The sequence below is a fragment of the Leptonychotes weddellii genome, chromosome 7, assembly GCF_054177405.1.
Source record: "Leptonychotes weddellii isolate Sample4059 chromosome 7, ASM5417740v2, whole genome shotgun sequence".
NCBI classification, from domain to species: Eukaryota; Metazoa; Chordata; class Mammalia; order Carnivora; family Phocidae; genus Leptonychotes; species Leptonychotes weddellii.
Window position 1 is genome coordinate 85,436,880 of NC_138375.1, and position 22,624 is coordinate 85,459,503.

At 35.6% G+C, this 22,624-nt stretch overlaps 1 protein-coding gene across 6 annotated transcripts in view; it reads left to right on the forward strand.

Moving 5' to 3' along the window:
* SSBP2 (single stranded DNA binding protein 2) overlaps nucleotides 1-22,624 on the forward strand; it is a 284,354-nt gene that overhangs the window by 198,477 nt on the left and 63,253 nt on the right. For 4 of the 6 annotated variants that reach the window (XM_081826638.1, XM_081826635.1, XM_081826636.1 and 1 more), the window contains one exon: nucleotides 2,724-2,813. The exons of the other annotated variants lie outside the window; for them this stretch is intronic. In XM_081826638.1, coding sequence (XP_081682764.1) covers nucleotides 2,724-2,813 — 90 coding nt within the window. The remainder of the gene's footprint in view (nucleotides 1-2,723; nucleotides 2,814-22,624) is intronic. 6 annotated transcript variants of the gene reach the window in all.

Genomic DNA, 22,624 nt, shown 5'->3' on the forward strand with positions numbered 1-22,624 from the left:
CAAGGGTTTTAAGGATTTTTTTTCCTATTGTGTTAACTGCTCTGTTGCAGAGCGTAAAAGAGTTCTCGACAATATATATTTTGATTGAATTTGTTCAATAATTTTGAAGTCATGAAATGAACATTCAAAAGCCATTTTTAAAGATTTAATTGTTTAAATCTTCATCTGAATCATACATTTTGTTTCACTTTTAAATAATAGCTGAAAAATACCATAGGAAGCATATATAATGAAGAACTTTGAAGAAAAAGCTAGCATATTATATACCTTTAAGCTCTGTGGTCCCCAAAAAAGAAAAAAATAAAGGAGCCAATGATGACCCAGCATTTTTGTTGAATTTTAATTTAGATGCCAACAAACTTTTTCTTCTCCTTCAGGGAGGCAGAAGGTTTTTGTTTGTTTGTTTTTTGCTTTGAAATGTTTTTAATTTTATTATTTTTTAAATTTAAATTTAATTAGCCGACATATAGTACATCATTCGTGTCAGATGTAGAGTTCAATAATTCATCAGTTGTGTATAACACCCAGTGCTTATCACATCACATGCTAGGCAACTACAATTGAGGGAGAAATAACATCTTGGAATTACACTAAGAAGCTGCAATAATTCACTGAGTTCTATTTTGTTTTTATAAAACTGCTCAAAGTTGTAGTACACATATCTGTAAAAGTATAGGTGAGGATGGTTTACAAACTTGTCTCAAAATGTTTCTATCGGGGCACCTTGGTGACTCAGTCAGATAAGCATCTGCTTTTGGCTCAGGTCCCGATCTCAGGGTCCTGGCATTGAGCTCTGCTTTGGGCTCCCTGCTCAGCAGGGAACCTGCTTTTCTCCCTCTCCTCCCCGCTTATTCTCTCTCTCTCTTGCTCTCTAACTCTCTCTGTCTCTTTCTCTCAAATAAATAAATACATCTTTAAAAAAAAGTTTCTATCCTGCAATTAATTAGAACAATAGTGACATCCTATGTCTAGCTCTTAGTACTGAGAGCAGCTTCCCCATGACAGTAATTGACTATCAAAGGACCTCGATCAAATCTTTTTTCCTAGATCTAGCTGTAATCATATTTAAACTAAAAGAGGATAAATATTTGGTGGTAAATTTTCCTCTTACTGTAACACTGTATGTTAAAATTTTACACCAGTTTACTTAAAATGAAAAAAAAATGTGCCTTTCATTTTTAAAAAACATGAATGTTGATACATAAAGCAAAATAGGACAATATCTGGCAAATGGTAGGTATTCAATTAATGTACACTAATTAAATTGCATGTTTTTGCTTCAAATAGAATAACATGGGTGCCTGGGTGGCTCAGTTGGTTAAACGTCTGACTCTTGATCTCTGCTCAAGTCTGCATCTCAGGGTTGTGAGTCCAAGAAGCCCTGCATTGGGCTCCATGCTGGGCGTGGAGCCTACTTAAAAAAGTAATAATAATAAAATAAAATAGAATAGAATAACAGATTAATGTTTCATCTTAATATCTAAGAAATATTATTTGTCCTTTTATACGCTTTATCAGAAGTTTAGAATTTTGGCATTCATAGGTAAGCAACATTTTAGATAACCACATTTAAATCTAGATTTCCTCAGGAAATACTAAAATCATTGGTCATCATTATTAAAAACTGCTAGCATTATAGAATAAACATGTTTTAGTATTTTTATCAATTTATATACCAGGAAATGTAGGCTACAAATATATTGATTTTTCATTCTCTAATGGAATATTAATGTATGAATGAATATATTGATATATGGACAAGGACAGTGCAACAGACATACTAGATCCAGTATTTGTTTTGAGGTCTTTTCATAGCAGAACTGTTGTATTCATACTGATCTTTCTTCAGCACATTTCTGGTCCCTTTGTGACTGTTCTTAGTATTTATAATATGTCTAACTAGGTAGAAGGATGAAATGAAACCCATGGTTGTGGAATAGTGAGTGATATGTATTACTGTTGTATGTAATAATTAAATCTAAAACCTCGATTTGATTACAAAGAGTCTAACTCAGAATTTTTAGTACTCCTATTTCATGAAGCTCTAGGGTTCCATAAAATAATTTGTAAGTGAAATAGACTGAGTTTTTCAATCGGTTTCTTTCATAATCTGTTTATATGAGACTAATCTCTCTAAATCTAATTCTTTTATTCAGTCTCCTAATTACTTTTTCATCCTCACCACCCTGTTTTTGCTATCAATTATATTTTGGCTTCCGGTTGTAGTATATCAGAAATTGAATAATGTGTTACCACGTATAGGCAGAAAATTAGTTGTTCTTGTTTACAACACAGAAAAGCATAATCTAAAAAAAGAGCTCTTTTTCCCAACTTTTGTACCCACCGTTTTCAAACTTATTACCGACATATATACGTATTTGTTATTGACGTTACCATTTCAGATGCCTGTGCCTTCAATAAAGCATTTACCTAAACTTTTATCTTTTTGTCATGTTATTATTCGCCTTTTATATATCATTCAAATATACCATCTTATTAAAATCCTATGATTCAAACAGTTTTAAAAGACTTGTTTAAACCAAATAACTTAGTCATATACAAAACTAACTGCTATACCTTAGTTTGCCTCTGGAGTGGGGGAAATTACCAATAGTTATTCCTGGGAATGAAAAGCTCCCCTTCCTACAATCTGTGATCGTTAGTCTTTGGTTTTGTGCCTTCGCTGTAATGATGTAGGTTTGTTTCTCCTTTATTCTTTGCAGAGCGCCGCAGCAGCTCCCAGCCCAGTGCTAGGAAACGTTCCCCCAGGAGATGGCATGCCAGTAGGTCCTGTACCACCAGGGTTCTTTCAGGTACTCAGAGAAACGCTGACTAGGGATGTTAAGGCATAGGAGCTCCTGTTTGGTTTTATTTAAAGACATGAAGGAGAATGAGGCTGTTTTAGTTCTGAAGGTAAACAAAATGTGTGCAGCCAACTCTTGATACTCAGAGACGGGTTATCTAGTGTATAGATTAGCCCTTCCTTCCCATGTCTTATCTGTTGTCAAATTTTTATTCATGTATTTATTTTGCCATTTCCTTGTTCAAGTAAGAAAGAAAGGGAGTGGAAATGCAAACTGGCCCATTAAGTTAACTGTGGTAAATATGTGGTGGGAGGAGAGGCTAAAGATGAAGTTCTGGAATGATAGATGGGTTTTAACTACCCTAACTATCCAGATCTCCACGGACCAAAGATAATCAAGATTTGGCTGTACTTTTAAAATATGGCTAAATCATAACCTTTTCATTTATCAGAATGATAGGTTTTATCAAAAATATTTTGATAATTATCTCTTTGGCTTTTAAGCTGGAATTGTTATTAATATTATTATATGACATTTTAAAATCAGATTTTAAAATACATATGCTGATATTTTAAAATCTCAACAAGACCATTTATTTTAGCCTCGATGATAATGATTTTAGAATTACATCACTTTTTAAAAATTTTTTTATTAACATATAATGTATTATTTGTTTCAGGGATATAGGTCTATGATCAGTCTTACACAATTCACAGCGCTCAACATAGTACATATCCTACCCAATGTCCATCACCCAGCCACCCTATCCTTCCCACCCCCCACCACTCCAGCAACCCTCAGTTTGTTTCCTGAGATTAAGTCTCTTATGGTTTGTCTCCCTCTCTGGTTTCGTCTTGTTTCATTTTTCCCTCCCTTCCCCTGTGATCTTCTGTCTTGTTTCTCAAATTCTTCATATCTGTGAGATTATATGATAATTGTCTTTCTCTGATTGACTTATTTCGCTTAGCATAATACCCTCTAGTTCTATCCACGTCGTTGCAAATGGCAAGATTTCATTTTTTGATGGCTGCCTAATATTCCAGTGTGTGTGTGTACCACATCTTCTTTATCCATTCATCTGTTGATGGACATCTAGGCTCTTTCCGTAGTTTGGGTATTGTGGACATTGCTGCTATAAACATTGGGGTGCATGTGCCCCTTCGGATCACTACATTTGTATCTTTGGGGCAAATACCCAGTATTGCAATTGCTGGGTCGTAGGGTAGCTCTATTTTCAACTTTTTGAGGAACCTCCATACTGTTTTCCAGAGTGGCTGCACCAGCTTCTATTCCCACCAACAGTGTAGGAGGGTTCCCCTTTCTCTGCATCCTCGCCTATAATACATCACTTTTAAATTTTACTGGATCTACACTTAATTCTGACAGTTTTCTAACCCAAACTAATACAGATTCTGAAGTTTATTTTTTTTTTTTACTACATAGTAAATTTTATAACATCCTTTGAGAAAATTAACAAGAACTTAGGAGTTAAGAACGAGAATTGGAGGGCGCCTGGGTGGCTCAGTTGGTTAGGCGACTGCCTTCGGCTCAGGTCATGATCCTGGAGTCCTGGGATCGAGTCCCACATCAGGCTCCCTGTTTGGCAGGGAGTCTGCTTCTCCCTCTGACCCTCCTCCCTCTCATGCTCTCTGTTTCTCATTCTCTCTCTCTCAAATAAATAAATAAAATTAAAAAAAAAAAAAAGAACGAGAATTGGAAGGCATTATGGGAATTAATGTAGTATGCTATATTGTTAGTGAATTACATTAGGTACTTACACTGATTTGTCACTTTAGTGTTTTTGTATTTTCAAAGTCCTTGACAGTCACTTGTTAGTTAATCCATACCATCATTACAGGGTAGATCAGAGTACTTATAAATGTGAAAATAGAGAAATAAAATCTTTCAGAGTTACAGCAATTAAACACAAAGGTCTTAATTAGAACCTAGTACCAACTCTGAAATGCAAAGTCCTTTAGGACATGCTTATTCGTATCACTACTCTATATTAATACTCAACTGGTCTAGAGTATTCAGAACTCGTTTAGAACTCATATTCTGTCTTGAGGGTCCTTTCTTATAATCTAGCAACATACTATAACTCTTATTTATTAAACAATCTCGATTTAAGATAATAATAGCTAACACTTATTAACTGCTACTGTATGTCGTGCTTTGTTCTAAATGTTTTACATATATAAAGTCTGAATTCCAACAATAACCCTAGGTACGACGCATGTATTATTGCAGTTCTTATTGCACAGATGGAAAAACGAAGGCTTGAGAGATAAGTGGTTTGCACAAAGTCAGGAAGTGACAGGGTTGGGATTCAAATCAAGGCTTTCTGGACTTCTGCCATAGAATTGACCTTTTAAAATTCATAATTGATCATTATTCATAAAATATTTTTAGCTCATTTAATTTTTTTTCTCTCATGCTTTAGTTCTCTTGCCAATGATGAATTAGAGTTAGAGAATAAATCAAAAGGGTTTATTTACATATAAGAGTTAGTAGAAGCTCTCTAAATGGCACTTTTAAAAAGAGGGGTGGGTCGGGAAAGAAGCTGAATACTTCTAGGGTTAAGCAAAGATGTATAAACCCATACATTTTCATCTACACATTTTGTAAAATGACCCATTTTCGTCTTACCTGTCTTTTGCCTAATTCTTGGTAGGAGTAGTTGAAACAGAGTTAACTTTGTTTTAATTATTCTGGTGGGTACATAATGAAGAACTACTACATACCAGGCACTGTGGTAGGCATCTAAAAATGAGTATGTTAATATGTACCTTCCTGACACTCACTGTCTAGCCAAGGGACATTATTAAAAATAAGTAACTGTAATGTAGCAAGCTATGTGTTGTAACAGAATGAAGTGTAGTTCTGTGATGACCTAGAAGAAAAGCTGGTAAGTCTACCTGAATTGAAGCTGGGAGTAGTTCGGAAAAAGTTTTCCAGGGAAAAAAGCAGGGGAATGATATTCCAGAAACTGGGAACAATGGAAGCAAAAGTATAGAGGCCCTCAAAAAACATACATTGTGGTTAAGGAGAGAGAGACAGGCAATTAGAGTAGAGAAAAAAAATGGCTGTATTAAGTGAGTAGAGTGTGCTCTTAGGGCAAATCAGAAGGCCACCAAACCGAATCTTGGGAGGTCATTGTCAAGGAAATATTGTCAAAATAGTAAATGAAATCCAAATTGGCATCCAAAGATGAGTTAAGCAAAGAAGCAGGGAGCAAGGGAAAGAATATTCCAGGAAGAGGGAAAAGAATTTCCAAAGGCCCAGAAGGGAGAGGAGAGAAACTAAATATTTAAAAAAAACAATGGAGAGTGGCTGGTGATAAGGCTCCAGAGGAACCTCGAAGAGCTTGTAGGTCAGGTAAGAGTTTGAATGAACTTGATCTTAAGGGCAGTAATAAGCTATTGAAGGATTTCAAGCAGGAGAGAGGCATATTAATATTTGTACTTTTAGAAAAATCACTCTAATGTAGCCAGGATTGCAGAGGGACAGGTCTGAAGGTAGGGAGACTATTTAGGAGGCTGCTACAATGATCCAAATGAGATTTGATGATGGCCTGAACTAAGATCGTGGCAGGGGGTGTGGAGAGAGATGAACAGATTTAAGAGACAAATAAATGCACAGGGTGTGAGTAAAAGAATTCAAGAATAATATTCTGGTTTCTGTCTCAACCTGGGCAGATGGGGGTTTTATTTTCCAAGATAGAGACCACAAAATGAGGTGGGACAGATGAGGTTCCTGTGGGACCTCCAGTTAGAGATATCCTTTAGACTAGTGTACATGGGCTTGAAGCCTAAGGCAGTGATTGATCAGGCTAGAGATAAAAATTGCAGGATTATCATCATATTAAGAGCACTTGAGTCCACAGGGGTAGATTAATTATCTAGCGAGAAAGTACAGAAGGAGAGAGTAAGAGGGTATGCAACTGAACTCCAAAAACACAACACTTGAAAGATAAAGAACTTGTTAAAGAGAATAGATGTGAGGGAATCAGTCAGTTGACTAGTGTAAGTAGCCCAAGGAAGAGACTTTATGGACCTATCGAAGAGTAGTGGCATTAAGATTGGAAAGGAAGAAGCAATTCATAGTTGTTCGATAGGCTTTAGTTGATTAACCAAATTAGGGTTAGAAAAGAAAGAGTTGGAAGAATCAAGGATCATTCTGAGGTTCTTACTTTGGACCTCTGGAAAGTTTTAATGTCTTTATCTGAGTTAGGAAAGATAGAAGGTAGAAAAAGATATGTTTGAGTTTGATACATGTCATTCCTCTTTATCCAGGGAGACCATTCTAGCTGATCCCAAATACTCTTTTTCCCTATTCAACAAGCTTAATATCCAGTCTCCCTAGAAATACCTCTTTGAAATACTGAACAACTCATACTATCAAACTTTTAAAAAAAGAAATAGGATCTTATTATCTTTTGGTACATATAATGATGGGATTAGTCTGCTCAAGAATTTCCTAAATATAAGCATTAGTTTCCTACAGGGATTGGTCTATACTTCAGCATAATTCTGGCCATAATGCCTGGTGTTAATGAAGAGTAGCTAGCTGACTTATATGAGTAGAAATAGCAGGAGACAATCATAATTCAAGTCTGAACACCAGTTACTAATTCAATTCCAAAAGGGATATTAACCTCCAAGAATTATCCAAAGTATGAGAATAGTTTTGAATTCCTATTCTTAGTGAGGAAATGTAAAGCTTATTTGGGGTCAGCTGCAATGGGATGAGGCCAGGAAAGGACTGAGCCTATCAGAATGTAATAATAAAAAAATAAATAAAAAATGAAACTAAAGAAAGAAGAGTTTGTAATTAGCACATAAAACACCGGCTTCAGTAATTCTGAGTCCTACTCACTATGTGATCATATTGTAAAATTTAGATTAGTGTCTATTTGTGACAGATATTAACATTGTTCATACTTAAACTTTGACATTTTTATTGAAATGGAAGAGCTTCTGTTGTTGAATAGTAGACCAATTAAGTAAAATCAATGGGAATAGTGGGTCATGCAAAAGGAGGTATCAGTTTAGTAAAATAAAGCCATTTAAAGTAAGACACATGTTTATTTACTTGGAGTCTTTTATCAAGAGTAATTTGTATACAAAACCCTATAAATTCTCAAAGTGACCTACCTACCATGGAACTGGTGAATGATGTTAGAGCAGCTTTCTTTAATTGGGAAGTCTTGCTACTGGGTCACGGGGAAGCAAAGGGCCACTGATCTAACTAGTTTGGCAGTTTTAGAGGAGGAAAATGCATTCTTGTGGTTGGTGTGAATACACATAGTAGGCAATCAAAACTGAGTCTATACTTGAGTCTCCTGTCCCTGTGCTAGAATCGTATGCAAAATTTCATTGTATGCTAAGAAATATGAATTATGTATTAAAAGCATCAATGTGCTATTTATTCATTTTCATAGCATTCTTATCTAAAAACAGGCAAAGTTTGATTTCTGCAATTTATTGAATAGGTAGTAGTGTTCCTTGAACCAATTAGATTTTCTTCTCACTTATGTATAACAATCAAAATGGTTTAGTAAAATGCATAAAATAAAACAAAGTTCTTCCTTTGTGTTTAAAAAAATTAGACTATTTGTCACCTTATGAAGTTCTGTAATTTTATAGATTTGAGTAACAAGAAAGTTTCTCTTGTGAATGTACTATACTGCATTGAAGAAACGGACATTTTTTATTTCAACCAAGAGAACTTGTCAGGAGTGAAAATACTATATTTTTCCCTCCTTTCTGGTTTTTCCCACAAGAAAACTTTTTTTTTTCCCCCAAGAAAACTTTTAAGTAGAAAACTCTGTCTTGTTTTTTGTCACTGTAACTAAACATATCCATATCTTTTATTAAAAAAATAATCTTTTTAATAAGTGCTAATGTAGATGCCTTTGAGTATATAACTAATGTGGGCTATGCTTATAAATATCTAATTTGAACCCTGTGTAGCCTTTGGTTCATTTTTACTGTATGTTATGTTTTGTTTTGATTTTTATCTTGATAAATTTGCTGTCCTCTACTCACTCGATCTTTAGTTTTCTTAACTGAAATTGTTGAAAACTAATAATACATTGATGTTGGATTATAAATTTAAGACTTTGACATCAGTGGGATTATAAATATTTGTGGAAGATAGAGCATACCAAGCAATTTAGTTTCAGACTGAGGTGGTCATCCATATTTTAAAGTCTGAATGGATAGAAACTGATACTGTAGAAAACACGTTGCAGCAGGTTTGTATAAGTCATGGTTTGCTTGCAGGCCTAATGTTAGCAATAGGAAAGCTGCTTTGCCATCTAGTGGTGGTTTGTAGATGTCTCTACTTATTCAGGGTGTATTTTCCATAGATTCTATTTTTGGCAAGACTGTACTGTAGCGAGTTGACCTAATGCTTTGACATAATAATCATGCAATAAGAAGAACAAAAAATAGAAAGAAATCTTCCCTTTTCTCCATGGTGTTGTTATTGACCAGAAAAAGCTCTGTATAAATGACATTCATTAAGCAATGAAGACAAAAACAAGCTCAGGGTAGTATAATATTCTTGATAGTTTAAAAGAAAAAGAATCAAAATGAATCAAAAAATAAGAAAAAAGAATTATTTAATTTAACAATCAAATGATCTTGAAACTGAAAAAACAAAAAAAAAAGGAAAAAACATTTACAAGCTGTGGTTAAATGTTTCTTGAGGTGGTATTTAATTTATTTCTGGAAATAATTCCTACATTTTGAAGATGCCTTCATAACTCAGTATACTCATCTGCTCTGTTATTCCTTTTTTTTTAAGATTTATATATTTATTAGAGAGAGCATGTGTGTGGGAAAGGTAGATGGGGAGAGGGAGAGAGAAAGAGAGGAGACTCCAGCAGACTCCTGCTGAGCGTGCAGCCTGATGCAGGGCTCCATCTCATGACCCTGAGATTATGATGGGAGCTGAAATCAAGAGTAAGATGCTTAACTGAGTGAGCCACCCAGGCACCCCTGCTCTGCAATTCCTATTTAAACTTTTATGCAACTATTCTATAATCAGTTACAGCCTTTTTACCCTGTTATTTATACATATAGTTAAATAGTCTACATGCTTTCTCAGTTCCCTTTTATTATTAATCTTCATATTGCCTCTACTCCCATTGGTTTTCCTTTCCTCTTACCCTTCTTGACCATGGCTGTTGCAGAGTTAGTTTTAGGAAATACTCTAAACCAGAAGAAACTTCCTTTCCCTCTCCCTGGAAGTTGTAGATAGCATCTCTAAACATAGATAATGAGCCAAAAAATTAGTTAGTATGTCTTTCCTTAGTTTGAATGAGTAGGGTACTGAAAATCTTGAGTAGACTTGATGTACCGAACTATAACATTATCAGTTTAAAAATCCAGACATTAAAAATAAGCGTTTTTCAGAATTAAATACACCAGGGGCGCCTGAGTGGTTCAGTTGGTTAAGCGACTGCCTTCGGCTCAGGTCATGATCCTGGAGTCCCTGGATCGAGTCCCACATCGGGCTCCCTGCTCGGCAGGGAGTCTGCTTCTGCCTCTGACCCTATCCCCTCTCATGTGTTCTCTCTCTCTCATTCTCTCTCTCTCAAATAAATAAATAAATAAATCTTAAAAAAAAAAAAAAAGAATTAAATACACCAGGATTTGGAGAGTGGAGGTGGGGAAGGTTGCTTATTTATCAAAGTTCAAGACATAAAAATTAAGTTTAATTTTCTTCAAAATGTAATTTTGAAGCTTTAAGGAACAGAGATTCTAAATATCAAAAATAGAACAAGTTTTTCTCTACTACAAAGATAAAAGCAGTCTAAAAAAAAAAAATAAAGGTTCCTGACAGCTGCTGGCTTTGATAATGCTTTCCTGCAGATGGGGTAATAGTTTTTCTGGCCTCAACTATTAGAACAAATTAAAACTGCTCAGCTTGAGTAACTAAGTAAGCTTTTTTAAAAATTGCAGTTTCAAACAACTGAAGATCCTACAGCAGTAAATAGATGGACAGAGAGCAAAGAAGAGAGTATCAGGGCCTCAGAGCCTTTACATGGGTTTCCCGGTAGCATGGAATGAAATAATTTTCTGTTAGAAAACCCTACTTTATTTGTTTATTTATCAAAATGAATATTTCAGAAAAAGTTAACTTGGCCACCCTAGACCGATACTGGTTTTCCTTTTACTTTAATGCTACTCCTGCTAGCTAAAGGTGTTAGGATATTTAGTATGAAGCAATAAAATATCATATTTTAAAATTAAATCTGTGATAAGGGTTTATCTATTTTTCAGCTAATTTGAAATTACAGTTTCTTTTGAAAAGATCTAATTTTGAAAATTCTTCCCAAGTGCTTCAGTTTTTATTATAGCTACTTGGGGTGGGGGGATGTATAGAAAATTGCAAATATACAAAGGCAATTTATAACAATTTTAGTGTTATTTAATGTTGGTTACAGAAACAAAATGGTCACCATTCTTTGGGGAATTAAAGATGAGAATGGGTGGAGCATTTGGCTGGCTGAGTTGGTAGAACATGCCACTCTTGATCTCGGGGTCGTGAGTTCAAACCCCAGGTTGGGTGTAGAGATTACTTAAATAAATAAAAAACTTTAAAAAAAGAATAAAGATAAGGATGGGTTATTACGTATATTACAAATGCCCTATATGGGTGGGATAGATTTGTCTTAAGTATACATTAGGATATCTTCAGCTTTTTTTTTTTTTTAAGATTTTATTTATTTATTTGACAGAGGGACAGCACAAGCAGGGGAAGCTGCAGAGAGAGAGAGAGGGAGAAGCAGACTCCCTGCTAAGCAGGGAGCCTGATGCAGAACTCGATCCCAGGACCCTGGGATCATGACCTGAGCCGAAGGCAGAATTTTAACCCCTTGAGCCATCCAGGCGCCCCTGTCTTCAGCTTTTTTAAAAGATAGCTTATCACTAGGTGGTGTTCAGAAATAATGTATCTTGTATCTATATGAGGAGTTGACAAAATTTTTCTGTAAAAAGCCAGATAGTAAATATTTTAGGCTTTGGAGGCTTTGAAGTTACAACTACTCGACTCTGTTGTTGTAGTGTCCTTGTAGTGTAAAAATAGCCTCGGACACTATGCAGCAAAACTCTTCCAGGGAAACTTTATCTACAAAAGCAAATGGTAGGCCACACTTAGTGGGTGAGCCATAATTTGCTCACCACTAGATAGCTTCTAAGAAATCTAAATGGTAAAGACTAAGAACAATGTTCCTCCAAGTTTGTTTTGTGCAGTACTGACATGAGGGTCCTGGGCATCAACCAACTTCCAGTATGTCACAATTCTTGGGGTAGGGAGTGAGGCGGAAATCTTTTGTGTTTTTGTTGTCATTTTGTTTTGTTTTTAACAGATGAGTCTTACAAACTAAAATTTGAGAACCATTGGCAAAGATCGCTGATGACATACAACAACAAATATTTACTGCAACGGAAGGAGGTGGGTGGGGTAAGGGGTGAAGGTTGAAGGAGTAAGCCTGTAGGCATGTAGCTTGGTGAAAGTCAGGTTCCTGGAGATATGACTGGGGCCTATGAGGTGGGGTGCCATCCTAGGGCGGGTTGCCTAGCCCTGACCTTGGGCCACCTGTGCTCCCTATGAATTAAAAAAAAAAAAAAAAAAAAGATAAATAGAAATCCCTGCCCACATGGAACTTAGAGTCTATTAAGGGAGATAGTAACAAAATAAATATGCTATATTAGATTGTGATAAGGACTAGGGAGGAAAATGAAACCTAAAAGGAAAATAGGCATTATTGCCAAAGTTTTAGATAGGGTGGCCAGAGAAGGACTCATCAAGAAGATGTCATGTTTGTAAAGACCTGAAGAAAGTGAGGGAACAAGTACATGATATCTGGGGAAAGTGTTAGAGGCTGAGGGACAAGCACGTGCAAAGCCCCTGAGTTCAAAGCATGACTGGCATTTTCCAAGGACAACAGAAGGTCCAGGTAGCTAAAGTGTAGTGTCCGCTGGGGAGAATAGTTCAATATGAAGTCCTAGATAATAGAAAATCAGGTGAAGTAGAACTTTGTAGGTCACTGTAGGAATTTTGGGTTTTACTCTTGAGTGGAGTGTTTTAACAGTCTTATTCTGGCTGCTTGTTGAGATTAGTCTATAGGAGGGAAGGGTGGAAATAGGGAGACCAGTTTGGATGTTGTTGCAAAATTTTGACAAGAGATTGTTACATCCTGGACTAAGGTAGTAAGAGTAGTGAGAAGTGGTTGGATTCTAGATATATTGTGAAGTTCAAGCCAACAGATACTGGTGATGGTCTGGATATGTGTTGTGAGAGAAAAAGACAAATCAAGGGTGACTGCAAGGCTTTTGACTTATTCAACTGGAAGAACGGAGTTGACATTTACTGATGTAGGTCAAACTTCCAGGAGGAGGTATGAGGGGGAGTACTAGAAGCTTAATTTTGAACTTGGTAAGATTAAGACAGCTATTAGATATTCAGGAGATGTTGAGTAGGGAACAGACTATCCGTCTGCAGTTCTGTGGTTCAGACTTGGGCCAGAGTCATTTGGGAATTATTAGCATGTGGATAATATTTAAAGCTATACGACTGCATGAGAACATAGTGAGTACTGATAGAGACAGAAAGCTCTGCAATGGACCTACTACACTCTAATGTCAAGAAATCAGGGAGATGAGGAGGCACCACTGAAGAAGAATGAGAGAGAGCAGTCCAAGTGATAAGAAGAAAGCCAGGCACTGTGGTATCCTGGAAGCCACATGGAGAAAATGTTTCAAGGAGAGGAATAATCAGCCGTGTCAAATGCTACTGATAGTTCACATTAGTTGAGGACTGACAATTGACCATTGGTTTTAACAAGGATTTAATTTGTGGCCTTGATCAGGCCAGTTTCCGTGGAGTGATGGGCATGGAAGCTGAATAAAAGTAGGGAAGAGAGAAATTGGAGACAATAAGTGTGCCCAACTCAGAGTTTTGCTCTAAAGGGAAAGCAAGAGATGAGGCAGTGGCTGGAGGGGGAGGGGGGCAAAGATATGTTGCTGGGAGTGAAGTGTTGGTTACTATCAACTGTTCATTCCTGCCAAGGAACAGAGAAAACAGCTCTGCTGGTCCCTTTAAGAAGAGCATATAGGCTATTGCCAGGGATGGTCCATTATACCCTGCAAGCAGGTATAATCTTAAGTAGAAGATATAATGCCAGGGCATAGAGTAATCGGAACAGTAGGATGCTTTTCAAAAAAGAGTAAAATAGAATTAATTACTTCAAGTGCTTGCAAATGTGAATACTACCTGTTTTCTGTCATTTTTGTATTCTACACATTACCCTGACATCCATAAATATATTTTCCATTTGAATTTGTCTTATCAATTTTGTATACATATATCTATTTAGGACTTGTATATCAAAATGTTTATTTTAAATTGGAGATGGAGAAATAACTTCACTTTGTGCAATTTGAGTTTTCTCATTTTGCTTTTTTTATATACATTCTAGCATTAGTCAAATTAGTAAGCTCTAGTTTCAAAACAGACTTTTTGGTGCATTACCAATTGCTATAAAAACCTGTTCTGTAGAAAGATTATTCTATAAAGTTTAGGCATGAGTTGTGTAACTTTAAATATAGATTTTTTGTATTTAGGTAAGTAACCAAGTGAATATGAGAGTATCGTTTCATTTTTAAAGAAAGTAAATATATATATAATCTGCCACTTGTATTAGAAGACCAAGACCATAGGCCAGTTTGTTTAACATTCTTACTGCTATTTGAGAATTTGAAAAGACTATTCCTCAATCAGTAGAATCTTCCCTACCGTATTATCAGAAGGATAAGAAAAAAGTAGCATTCTTTCCTTCCTTCCTTCCTTCCTTCCTTCCTTCCTTCCTTCTTTCCTTCCTTCCTCTCTCTCTCTCTCTCTTTCTTCCTTCTTTCTTTCTTTTTTTCCAATGGTACATTTAGGTAAATTAAAATACGTCTTTCCTATACTCTCATCTGGGGCACATTTATATGGAAGTATGAATATAAAATAGGGAAAAGGAAGAATGGAATACTTTTGTTTCTTGAATAAAAAAATAAGAGTGCTTTTGAAAAATGATTGTTATAGCTTCTTTTATAAATCCCAAATATGTATTTTCATACCCATAATGTAATTTTTTTAATACATTAAGATAGGTTGATCTGGCTGTGACTTCAGTCAGTAGTGGGAGGCAGTGTAGAGCCAGGTTCAGCTCATGTAGGACTCCAGCTACTTGCCTCACAGACAACAACAACAGAATGTGTCTATGTGTATTTGTGAATATAAATTGATCTAAAACAAATTATTAAAGCTTTTTATAGAATGTTATTAAACTTTTATACCTTATTAGACCAGCAGAAAGCATGGTCCCGATTCACAATCCAGAAGTCCATTGCCACACACCCCTAATATATGTAATGAAGGCTTGAGAAATAGTGTCATCTTCTTGAAAAGGCCCATAATGTGAGTGAGCAATTTTGATGCTTAGACTAAATCCATATCAAAAGAATCAACCTGCTTATAAGACTGTGCTGAATTGGATTAACCTTACAAAAATAACATCTAGGAAACTGGATCTGGTAATACTTTACAGTTATTTTATATGAGTTATTTTAATTAAGTGTTGATGATGATAGAATATCTAAGATGTATGGGAGATAAGCTACATATTTATGCTTATCAGCAGAATGCGCTAGCACAAGTATGTCATTTTGTGAGCTAAATTAGTTTAATACTAGTTGGAATTAAAATGTGTTAATCAAGAGTGTCTTATCCACTGGGGTGTCAGTAATGTCTGATGGAGGTTTTTATGGAAAACAGAAAAGAAACTAAACAAATTAAGATATATGAATTGTAAAGTAACTGACGAAATTCATTTGATGTATAATTTATGCTTCATTACTTTTCTACGGAAAACTCATGAAGCATCTCATGGAATTATAAAAATTAAAATATGTGAACATTTTTACTATATGAAAGATGGCTGTGTAGTGAAATGCAGAAGTCACAACACTAAAGATTTTTCAAAATAATATTCTCAATATTTATTGTTGATAGCACATGAGTTTAAGAAAGTTAGCACAATTAAGAAAGAAGATTTACTTCTAAGTGAAATAGGGAATTGAAAAATAGAGAATAGAAATCTAACTAGGAAAATCTGGGGTGCCTGGGTGGCTCAGTTGGTTAAGGATCTGACTCTTAATTTTGGCTCAGGTCATGATCTCAGGGTTGTGAGATCAAGCCCCAAGTCAGCTCTGCGCTGGGCGTGGAACCTGCTTAAGATCCTCTCTCTTCTGCCTCTCCTTCTGCCCCTTCCCACCTCCCTCTCTTAAAAAAAAAAAAAAAAATGAGGGGCCTGGGTGGCTCAGTCCTTAAGCATCTGCCTTTGGCTCAGGTCATGATCTCAGGGTCCTGGGATCGAGCCCCGCGTCGGGCTCCCTGCTCGGCGGGAAGCCTGCTTCTCCCTCTCCCACTTCCCCTGCTTGTGTTCCCTCTCTCACTGTGTCTTTCTCTGTCAAATAAATAAATAAAATCTTAAAAAAAAGAGAGAGAGATCTATGTAGGAAAATCTTGTACAGTAAAGAGAATTGAATTAACTGAAAAATGACACAGAGTGAGTAAAAGGTAATATTTAGTGTTTAAAGGAATGTTTATGCTTTGGGTAAAATCTTATAGTGAACATATTTTTATTACCTTTCTAGGACTATAAAAAATAATTAGAACCTGCCATATTTAACATTTCCAAAAATTTTGTTGGGGAGAAATTTTTCCCTTGAAAGGTTCTAGAATGATTTTCATGTCACAGAATTGTGTATTATTCCCTTTGTCTGCTTAAACAGTACATCAAAAATATCAGAAGAAAGATTAAATCTGTCTAAAGTCATGTCTGCACAAGATCAAGTGCGCTAGATATTTGGTCTCTATGTAATTAATATAGTATTTTTTCTGCCTATATGTCACTTTGCATCTTATGTTTTTGCCTAAGTGGTGATGGAAGCAAATTACTTTTTGGCAAATAACCATTTTCTTACAGATTTTGGACTAGAGATGGTTATGGGCTAAAGACAATAGGGACGCCTGGGTGGCTCAGTCGTTAAGCGTCTGCCTTCGGCTCAGGTCATGATCCCAGGGTCCTGGGATCGAGTCCCGCGTCGGGCTCCCTGCTCTGCGGGAAGCCTGCTTCTCCCTCTCGCACTCCCCTTGTGTTCTTGTGTTCCCTTTCTCACTGTGTCTCTCTCTGTCAAATAAATGAATAAAATCTTTAAAAAAAAAAAAAAGACAATATGATAAGACAGAATGTTTAATGTTCTTACTCAAATGCTGAGCCTTTTCTTAATGGAAAGAAATATGTAAGCTTCAACATGCCTGAGGGAATCTCTCTCTGAATAGATTGCAGTCTAAGAAGATGAGGTAGGGTGCTTTGTGTAAGTGCGGCACTTGTAGGAGACGACTAAGAGCTGAACTGCAGTGAGGAATTCGTAGCACTTCTCAAGGCTGGTCTTTGCTTCTGGAAAAATTTGATTAAGATACCACACTTCTTTTTTTGTTTTGCCAAATCATATGTAAGTTAACCTGACTATCCTTTTATACCAAAAACTGGCTACTAAATACTGCCAGTTTGTAAAACTAAGAAACATTTTTGTCCACCCTGACACCCCAGAAATAGCAAAAGAAACCTAAAAGGAGTAGGAGAGGGTAAAGGTCTTATTAGTGATCTACACGAGAAAGTCTCTTAGATGTTGTTGATAGGGATATTGTAATTATAATTCAGTATCTTCTTGGGGTCGACACTTTGTTCCTTATTGTTTTTATTAGGTCCTCTGGAAGATATAAATTATCTTATTGAAGCAAGCAGAATTTTCCCTTCTATACATAATTGATAAGCATGTACTCACTAGACAAACCAGATAGACTATGCTAATCCCGTGGCTTCCTGTTTACAATAGCAAGAGATATCACCTATTTTTAACAAGACACGTTGGTCAGGTGAGATTTTATGCAAGAGAACCAAACTTTATTCAATCTTTTGCTGTTTTCTTCCATCATTATTATTCATTCACTTACTCAGTGAGCCAGCTATGGAACCAACCAAATATTCAATGAATGCAACTCTGCACATTCTCTCTTAGAATGTGCTAACTGCTTCCTTTCCTTCCTCATGAACCTCATTATAAGTTATCAGATTATAATGAACAGTTTGATTATAATGATGATACTCTTCTAATAGTACCACATCCATTTCTCACCATTCCCTACTCATCTTCTATTGCCTTTTGGCGTGTGACTTAAAAACACTACTAAGTGGACTAAAGACAACATATATTATCAAAACTCTACCAAAAATATGTAAGAAAAGAGAGCTAAAGCTTACTAAATTGATTTTATTTCAGTTGTCATTTTTCTTTTAGTTCAGTGAATCAAGAGCACATGCTAATTAGTGCTTTATACACAAATTAACTTGCTTACCTGAAGTACCACTGCCTTTTCAGCTTTTCCTGGTTGAGTAGTAGCAAGGGTAAAGAATTCTGCATTAAGTGAATGGTTGCACAGTTGCTGGGGGGCTGAGGAGGAAGTGCCAAGTCAGGCAATTTATTTATGGTCAGTTGGTAATAAGAATGAAGTATGTGTACCTGCCTTCATTCCATAAAGTTATTACTGTAGCAGGATGTTATCTCTATAAGAAAACTAAGATGGCAATTTGGTCCTTGGTTCCCTTTTACATAGTAAGGAGGTTGACCTAGTAAACTCTAGAAAGTATATTTCTGCTATAAAATATGTCCAAAAGTCACATTCAAATAAAATTTTTAAGTCAGATTTTATTATAATTGTACAATATAAAACCTATAAAACTTCAGTTGAGTAATTCTGTGAGGAAGTCATTTTTTAAGTGAGCATTTTTTAAATTGTTTTGTCAGTTCATATTTTCTTAAACTTGGTAATTGTGTTCTTTCAGTCATTTTAAAAAGTTACTATATTTTTCAAAATTAGAAGCAAACTTCACATGAATAATTTTGTCCTCAGAAAAGTTCAGTTACTTTACATTAGATAAGTCCCATAAAATTGTCTTTTATTTAGAACATACCTCAGACTTCTTTCATAAGAGTAAACTTCTAAATGTTACATTTGTCCATTCTAAAGAAATCAGTATTACTCTTCTCTTCTTCACTGATTTGGTCTAAATTGCGCTTATAAAAGAAAATATAGTACATAGAAAATAGTATGTGTTACATATAGTATATAAATAGTATGTAGAAAATGCTTAAGTGGCATTTTAAAGAAACTTATTTTTTAATGATTTTAAATTTTCTTTATTATCAATTTATTCTCAGAGACAAATATTTAAAGAGTTTCTAGGGGCGCCTGGCTAGCTTAGTTGGTGGAGCATATAACTCTTAATCTCGGGGTTGAGTTTGAGCCCCGCGTTGGGTGTGGAGATTACTTAAAAATAGTCTTTAAAAATAAATACATAGAGAGTTTCTAAAGCCATGTTGAAATATTTAAAATAAGATATAAGGTGATTTGGGTACCTGGGTGACTCAGTCAGTTGAGTGTCCAACTTCTGATTTCGGTTCAGGTCATGATCTCAGGGTTGTGAGATCCACCCCCGCGTGGGGCTCCGCGCTGGGTGTAGAGCCTGCTTGAGATTCTCTCTCTCCCTCTGCCCCCCACCCTGACTTTCTCCCTCTAAAAAAAAAAAAAGGAGAGAGAGAGATAAGTTGATTTATATATTGCTGCATCAATTTTAAGGATTCTTAGAAATACCAGTTTTATTTTATGGATTAATTACCTTGACATTAAGATAATTTCTTGCTCTGATATGGTTTTGTGTTCTTTCCTCTGAAGTGGGTTTCCTTCATATCAGGGCACACATTATACTGCAGTGTACTGAATCCTCTATGATAATGGTATGAACAAAGTGCTAAGAAGTCGAAGGAGCGGAGCCTATAGAGATTCTTCAAAGAGGAAGTGACATTTAAACTGTCCCTAGGGAGATTAGTAGAAATTGCTTGGCAGAGAAAGGAGAATACAGGTAGTCTCAAGAAACAGAGAATATTCTGGTGTTGATAAATCATAGTTATATGTTTTCTAAAAACAATTAAAATGTTAGAAAATATTACGGTGACTGATGGTAGCTGCACTTGTGAATAGCATAATGTGTAAACTTGTCGAATCACTGTTGTACACCTGAGATTAATGTAACACTGTATGTCAGCTACACTCAAATATACTTAAAGCTATACTAAAAAAAATAAATATTTTTTTAAAAAGAAAATATTAAAGTTAACATTTGAGCAATGTGTCATTAAAATGTATAGTTTGATCATATATATTAAAAGAAGTTAGGGCTTAAAATGGTTCTTAGCACCTGTAATTTCAGGATGAGTATATTATTTTATTTTTTTTACAAATCAAAAAATTTTTTTAAATTTTATTTATTTATTTGACAGAGAGAGGCACAGCGAGAGAGGGAACACAAGCAGGAGGAGTGGGAGAGGGAGAATCAGGCTTCCCGCGGAGCAGGGAGCCTGATGTGGGCTTGATCCCAGGACCCTGGGATCATGACCTGAGCAAAAGGCAGATATTTAATGACTGAGCCACCCAGGTGCCCCACAAATCAAATATTTTTATATATATGTCCCCCCAAAACTCATCTTGGATCAACAATAACACAAAGGTTCACAATTGGAAGAAAATCTCTTCCCATGTCCCAATGCCCGTAAAGCCGTAACTGAAATATTCGAGCTCTGTGCTTGTCTTATTCTCCTTTTACATAGTGATACCACAGATTTCCTTATTCACTTAAAAAATGTGCTGAATGCCTACTATGCACTAAATACCACATTAGATGCTATGGTACCAGCCTGCGAGAAGCTCCCAGTCTAGCCCAGAAGTCAGATTACAGGTAGTCACTTAAACCTTGGATCTTCCCCACTTCTGTAAAAGCATAACCTCAAGCCAGAAATTGGGATTTATCTTTGATTCCTCTCTTTCTCTCATTCCATATATCCAGTGCATTGTCAAATCTTGTCACTAATGTCCTTAGTTTTCCTCTTCTATCCTGTATTTCTACAGCCTTCACTTCTATTTTCTTATTTCTCAGGATGGGTAAATTATTTATAAAACAATTCCATTGGGAACATTTGGATCTTCAGAGAAGGGAAGAATCATGCTGAGCAATATAACTTCAACTAGCGTGAGGAAAGAGAAAGGGCTGATTCCTTCTAATTCTTAGGGAATTGAGATAAAGCACTAAGGGTTTATGAAAGATCAAATAAGAAGAGACAGACTACCTTCCACTAGCAGAAAGGGCAAAGAATAAAAGAAAATCTCTCTTTGAGGGAAGCAGAAGTTTAAAATTCTATGAATAATTCTTGATATAATGGAAAATAATAATCCTTTAAGATTGAATGACATTCATTCTGAAATAAATTATGATTCTAAATAGTATGATCTTTTCTCTAAAAGACTACTTAGAGGAAATGAGATGGACATTTGGTTTGTATTTCTATTAGAATTTTTTTCCTCCTTCATTTAGTCACCAAATTTTATTGAATTCTCAGGCTTTGTATATGTTTTTATTCCTTTCACTTTGGGTTATCCCATTTTTTGGGGGGGGGCAGATAGCTGAAACATGTAGAAAGGAGAATTTATGCCTATAAATGTAGTTTCCATATGTCAGAATACTAACATTGCTACTCACTTTATCTTGTGTTATAAAGAACCTGACTCTGTGAGTTTTGCCTAATTTGGAAAACTTTTTTCCAAAATCAAAGCATAGCCTTGATTTTCATTCCTTCATAGCAACACATGTTCTATCAAGTCAGGGTGATGTAATTATGCCTTCCGAGGGAAGGCACCAGATTGAAATATTATTTTCTGTGGGTTTTCATTGATACTTACCATTTGGTGAAGAGAACATTCTATTTCTTCAAATTAGTGGACTGATAGAAAAAACAGTTTTTCCAGAAAATTGTTTCTCCTATTAATTACAAGACTGGAACCTTAAAAAATCCTAATCAGAGGGCAGTGATTTTTATCTGCATTGTTCACTGAAATGTCCAACGACTTACCCGAAGTGTCTTTGTAGGTATTGAACACAGATTTGTTGAATTAAAGAATTGCTAGTATACCTTTTAATTGATAAGTTCAGGTTTTTTTATTCTTCTGATTGACCTTTGATCTGAACAAAGTGCATCATTTTTTTTCTTTAACTAGGTTTTCCTTTTCCTTGGAAAGCATGGGAATACGTTTCTCCAGCTCCTTGATAAAAGTGGTTTGTGAGTTAGGAGCATATGCCTATATTCCCACCCCTACACACTTCAAATACTTAGAGCTATTTACAGTATACAAATCCGTATACTTAAGGGCAATGCTGGAGATAATTAACAAAGACACAGAATCATGGAGTTTTGTTTTGTTTTTTTCATTTTTCGAAGGGACTTTAGAGATTATCCAACCCAACTCCCTCATTTTATGGTTGAGAAAATTAAAGCCCTGAAAGGTTTGTTTAGCCCTGGGCCCCTCTGCTAATTAGTGTTATTGCAAAACTAGAACCCAGGCCCTGACTCCCGGTCAAATGTTTTTTTCACACACATTATAAATAGCTTTGTCAAGATGAAGGCTTTTTCCAGTTAAAATATTGATTCACCATCAGGACACCTTCAGGCAAATATTTTAATGCCCAAACTATTAAAAGAAACTTTTCCCCCCAAATATAAAGAGTATTTCATAGCCAGAAATTCTTCTGAAGAACCTGTTCTTCCCAAGCTATTAATGCAGAGAGTATTGACATGTTTGTTAGTAGA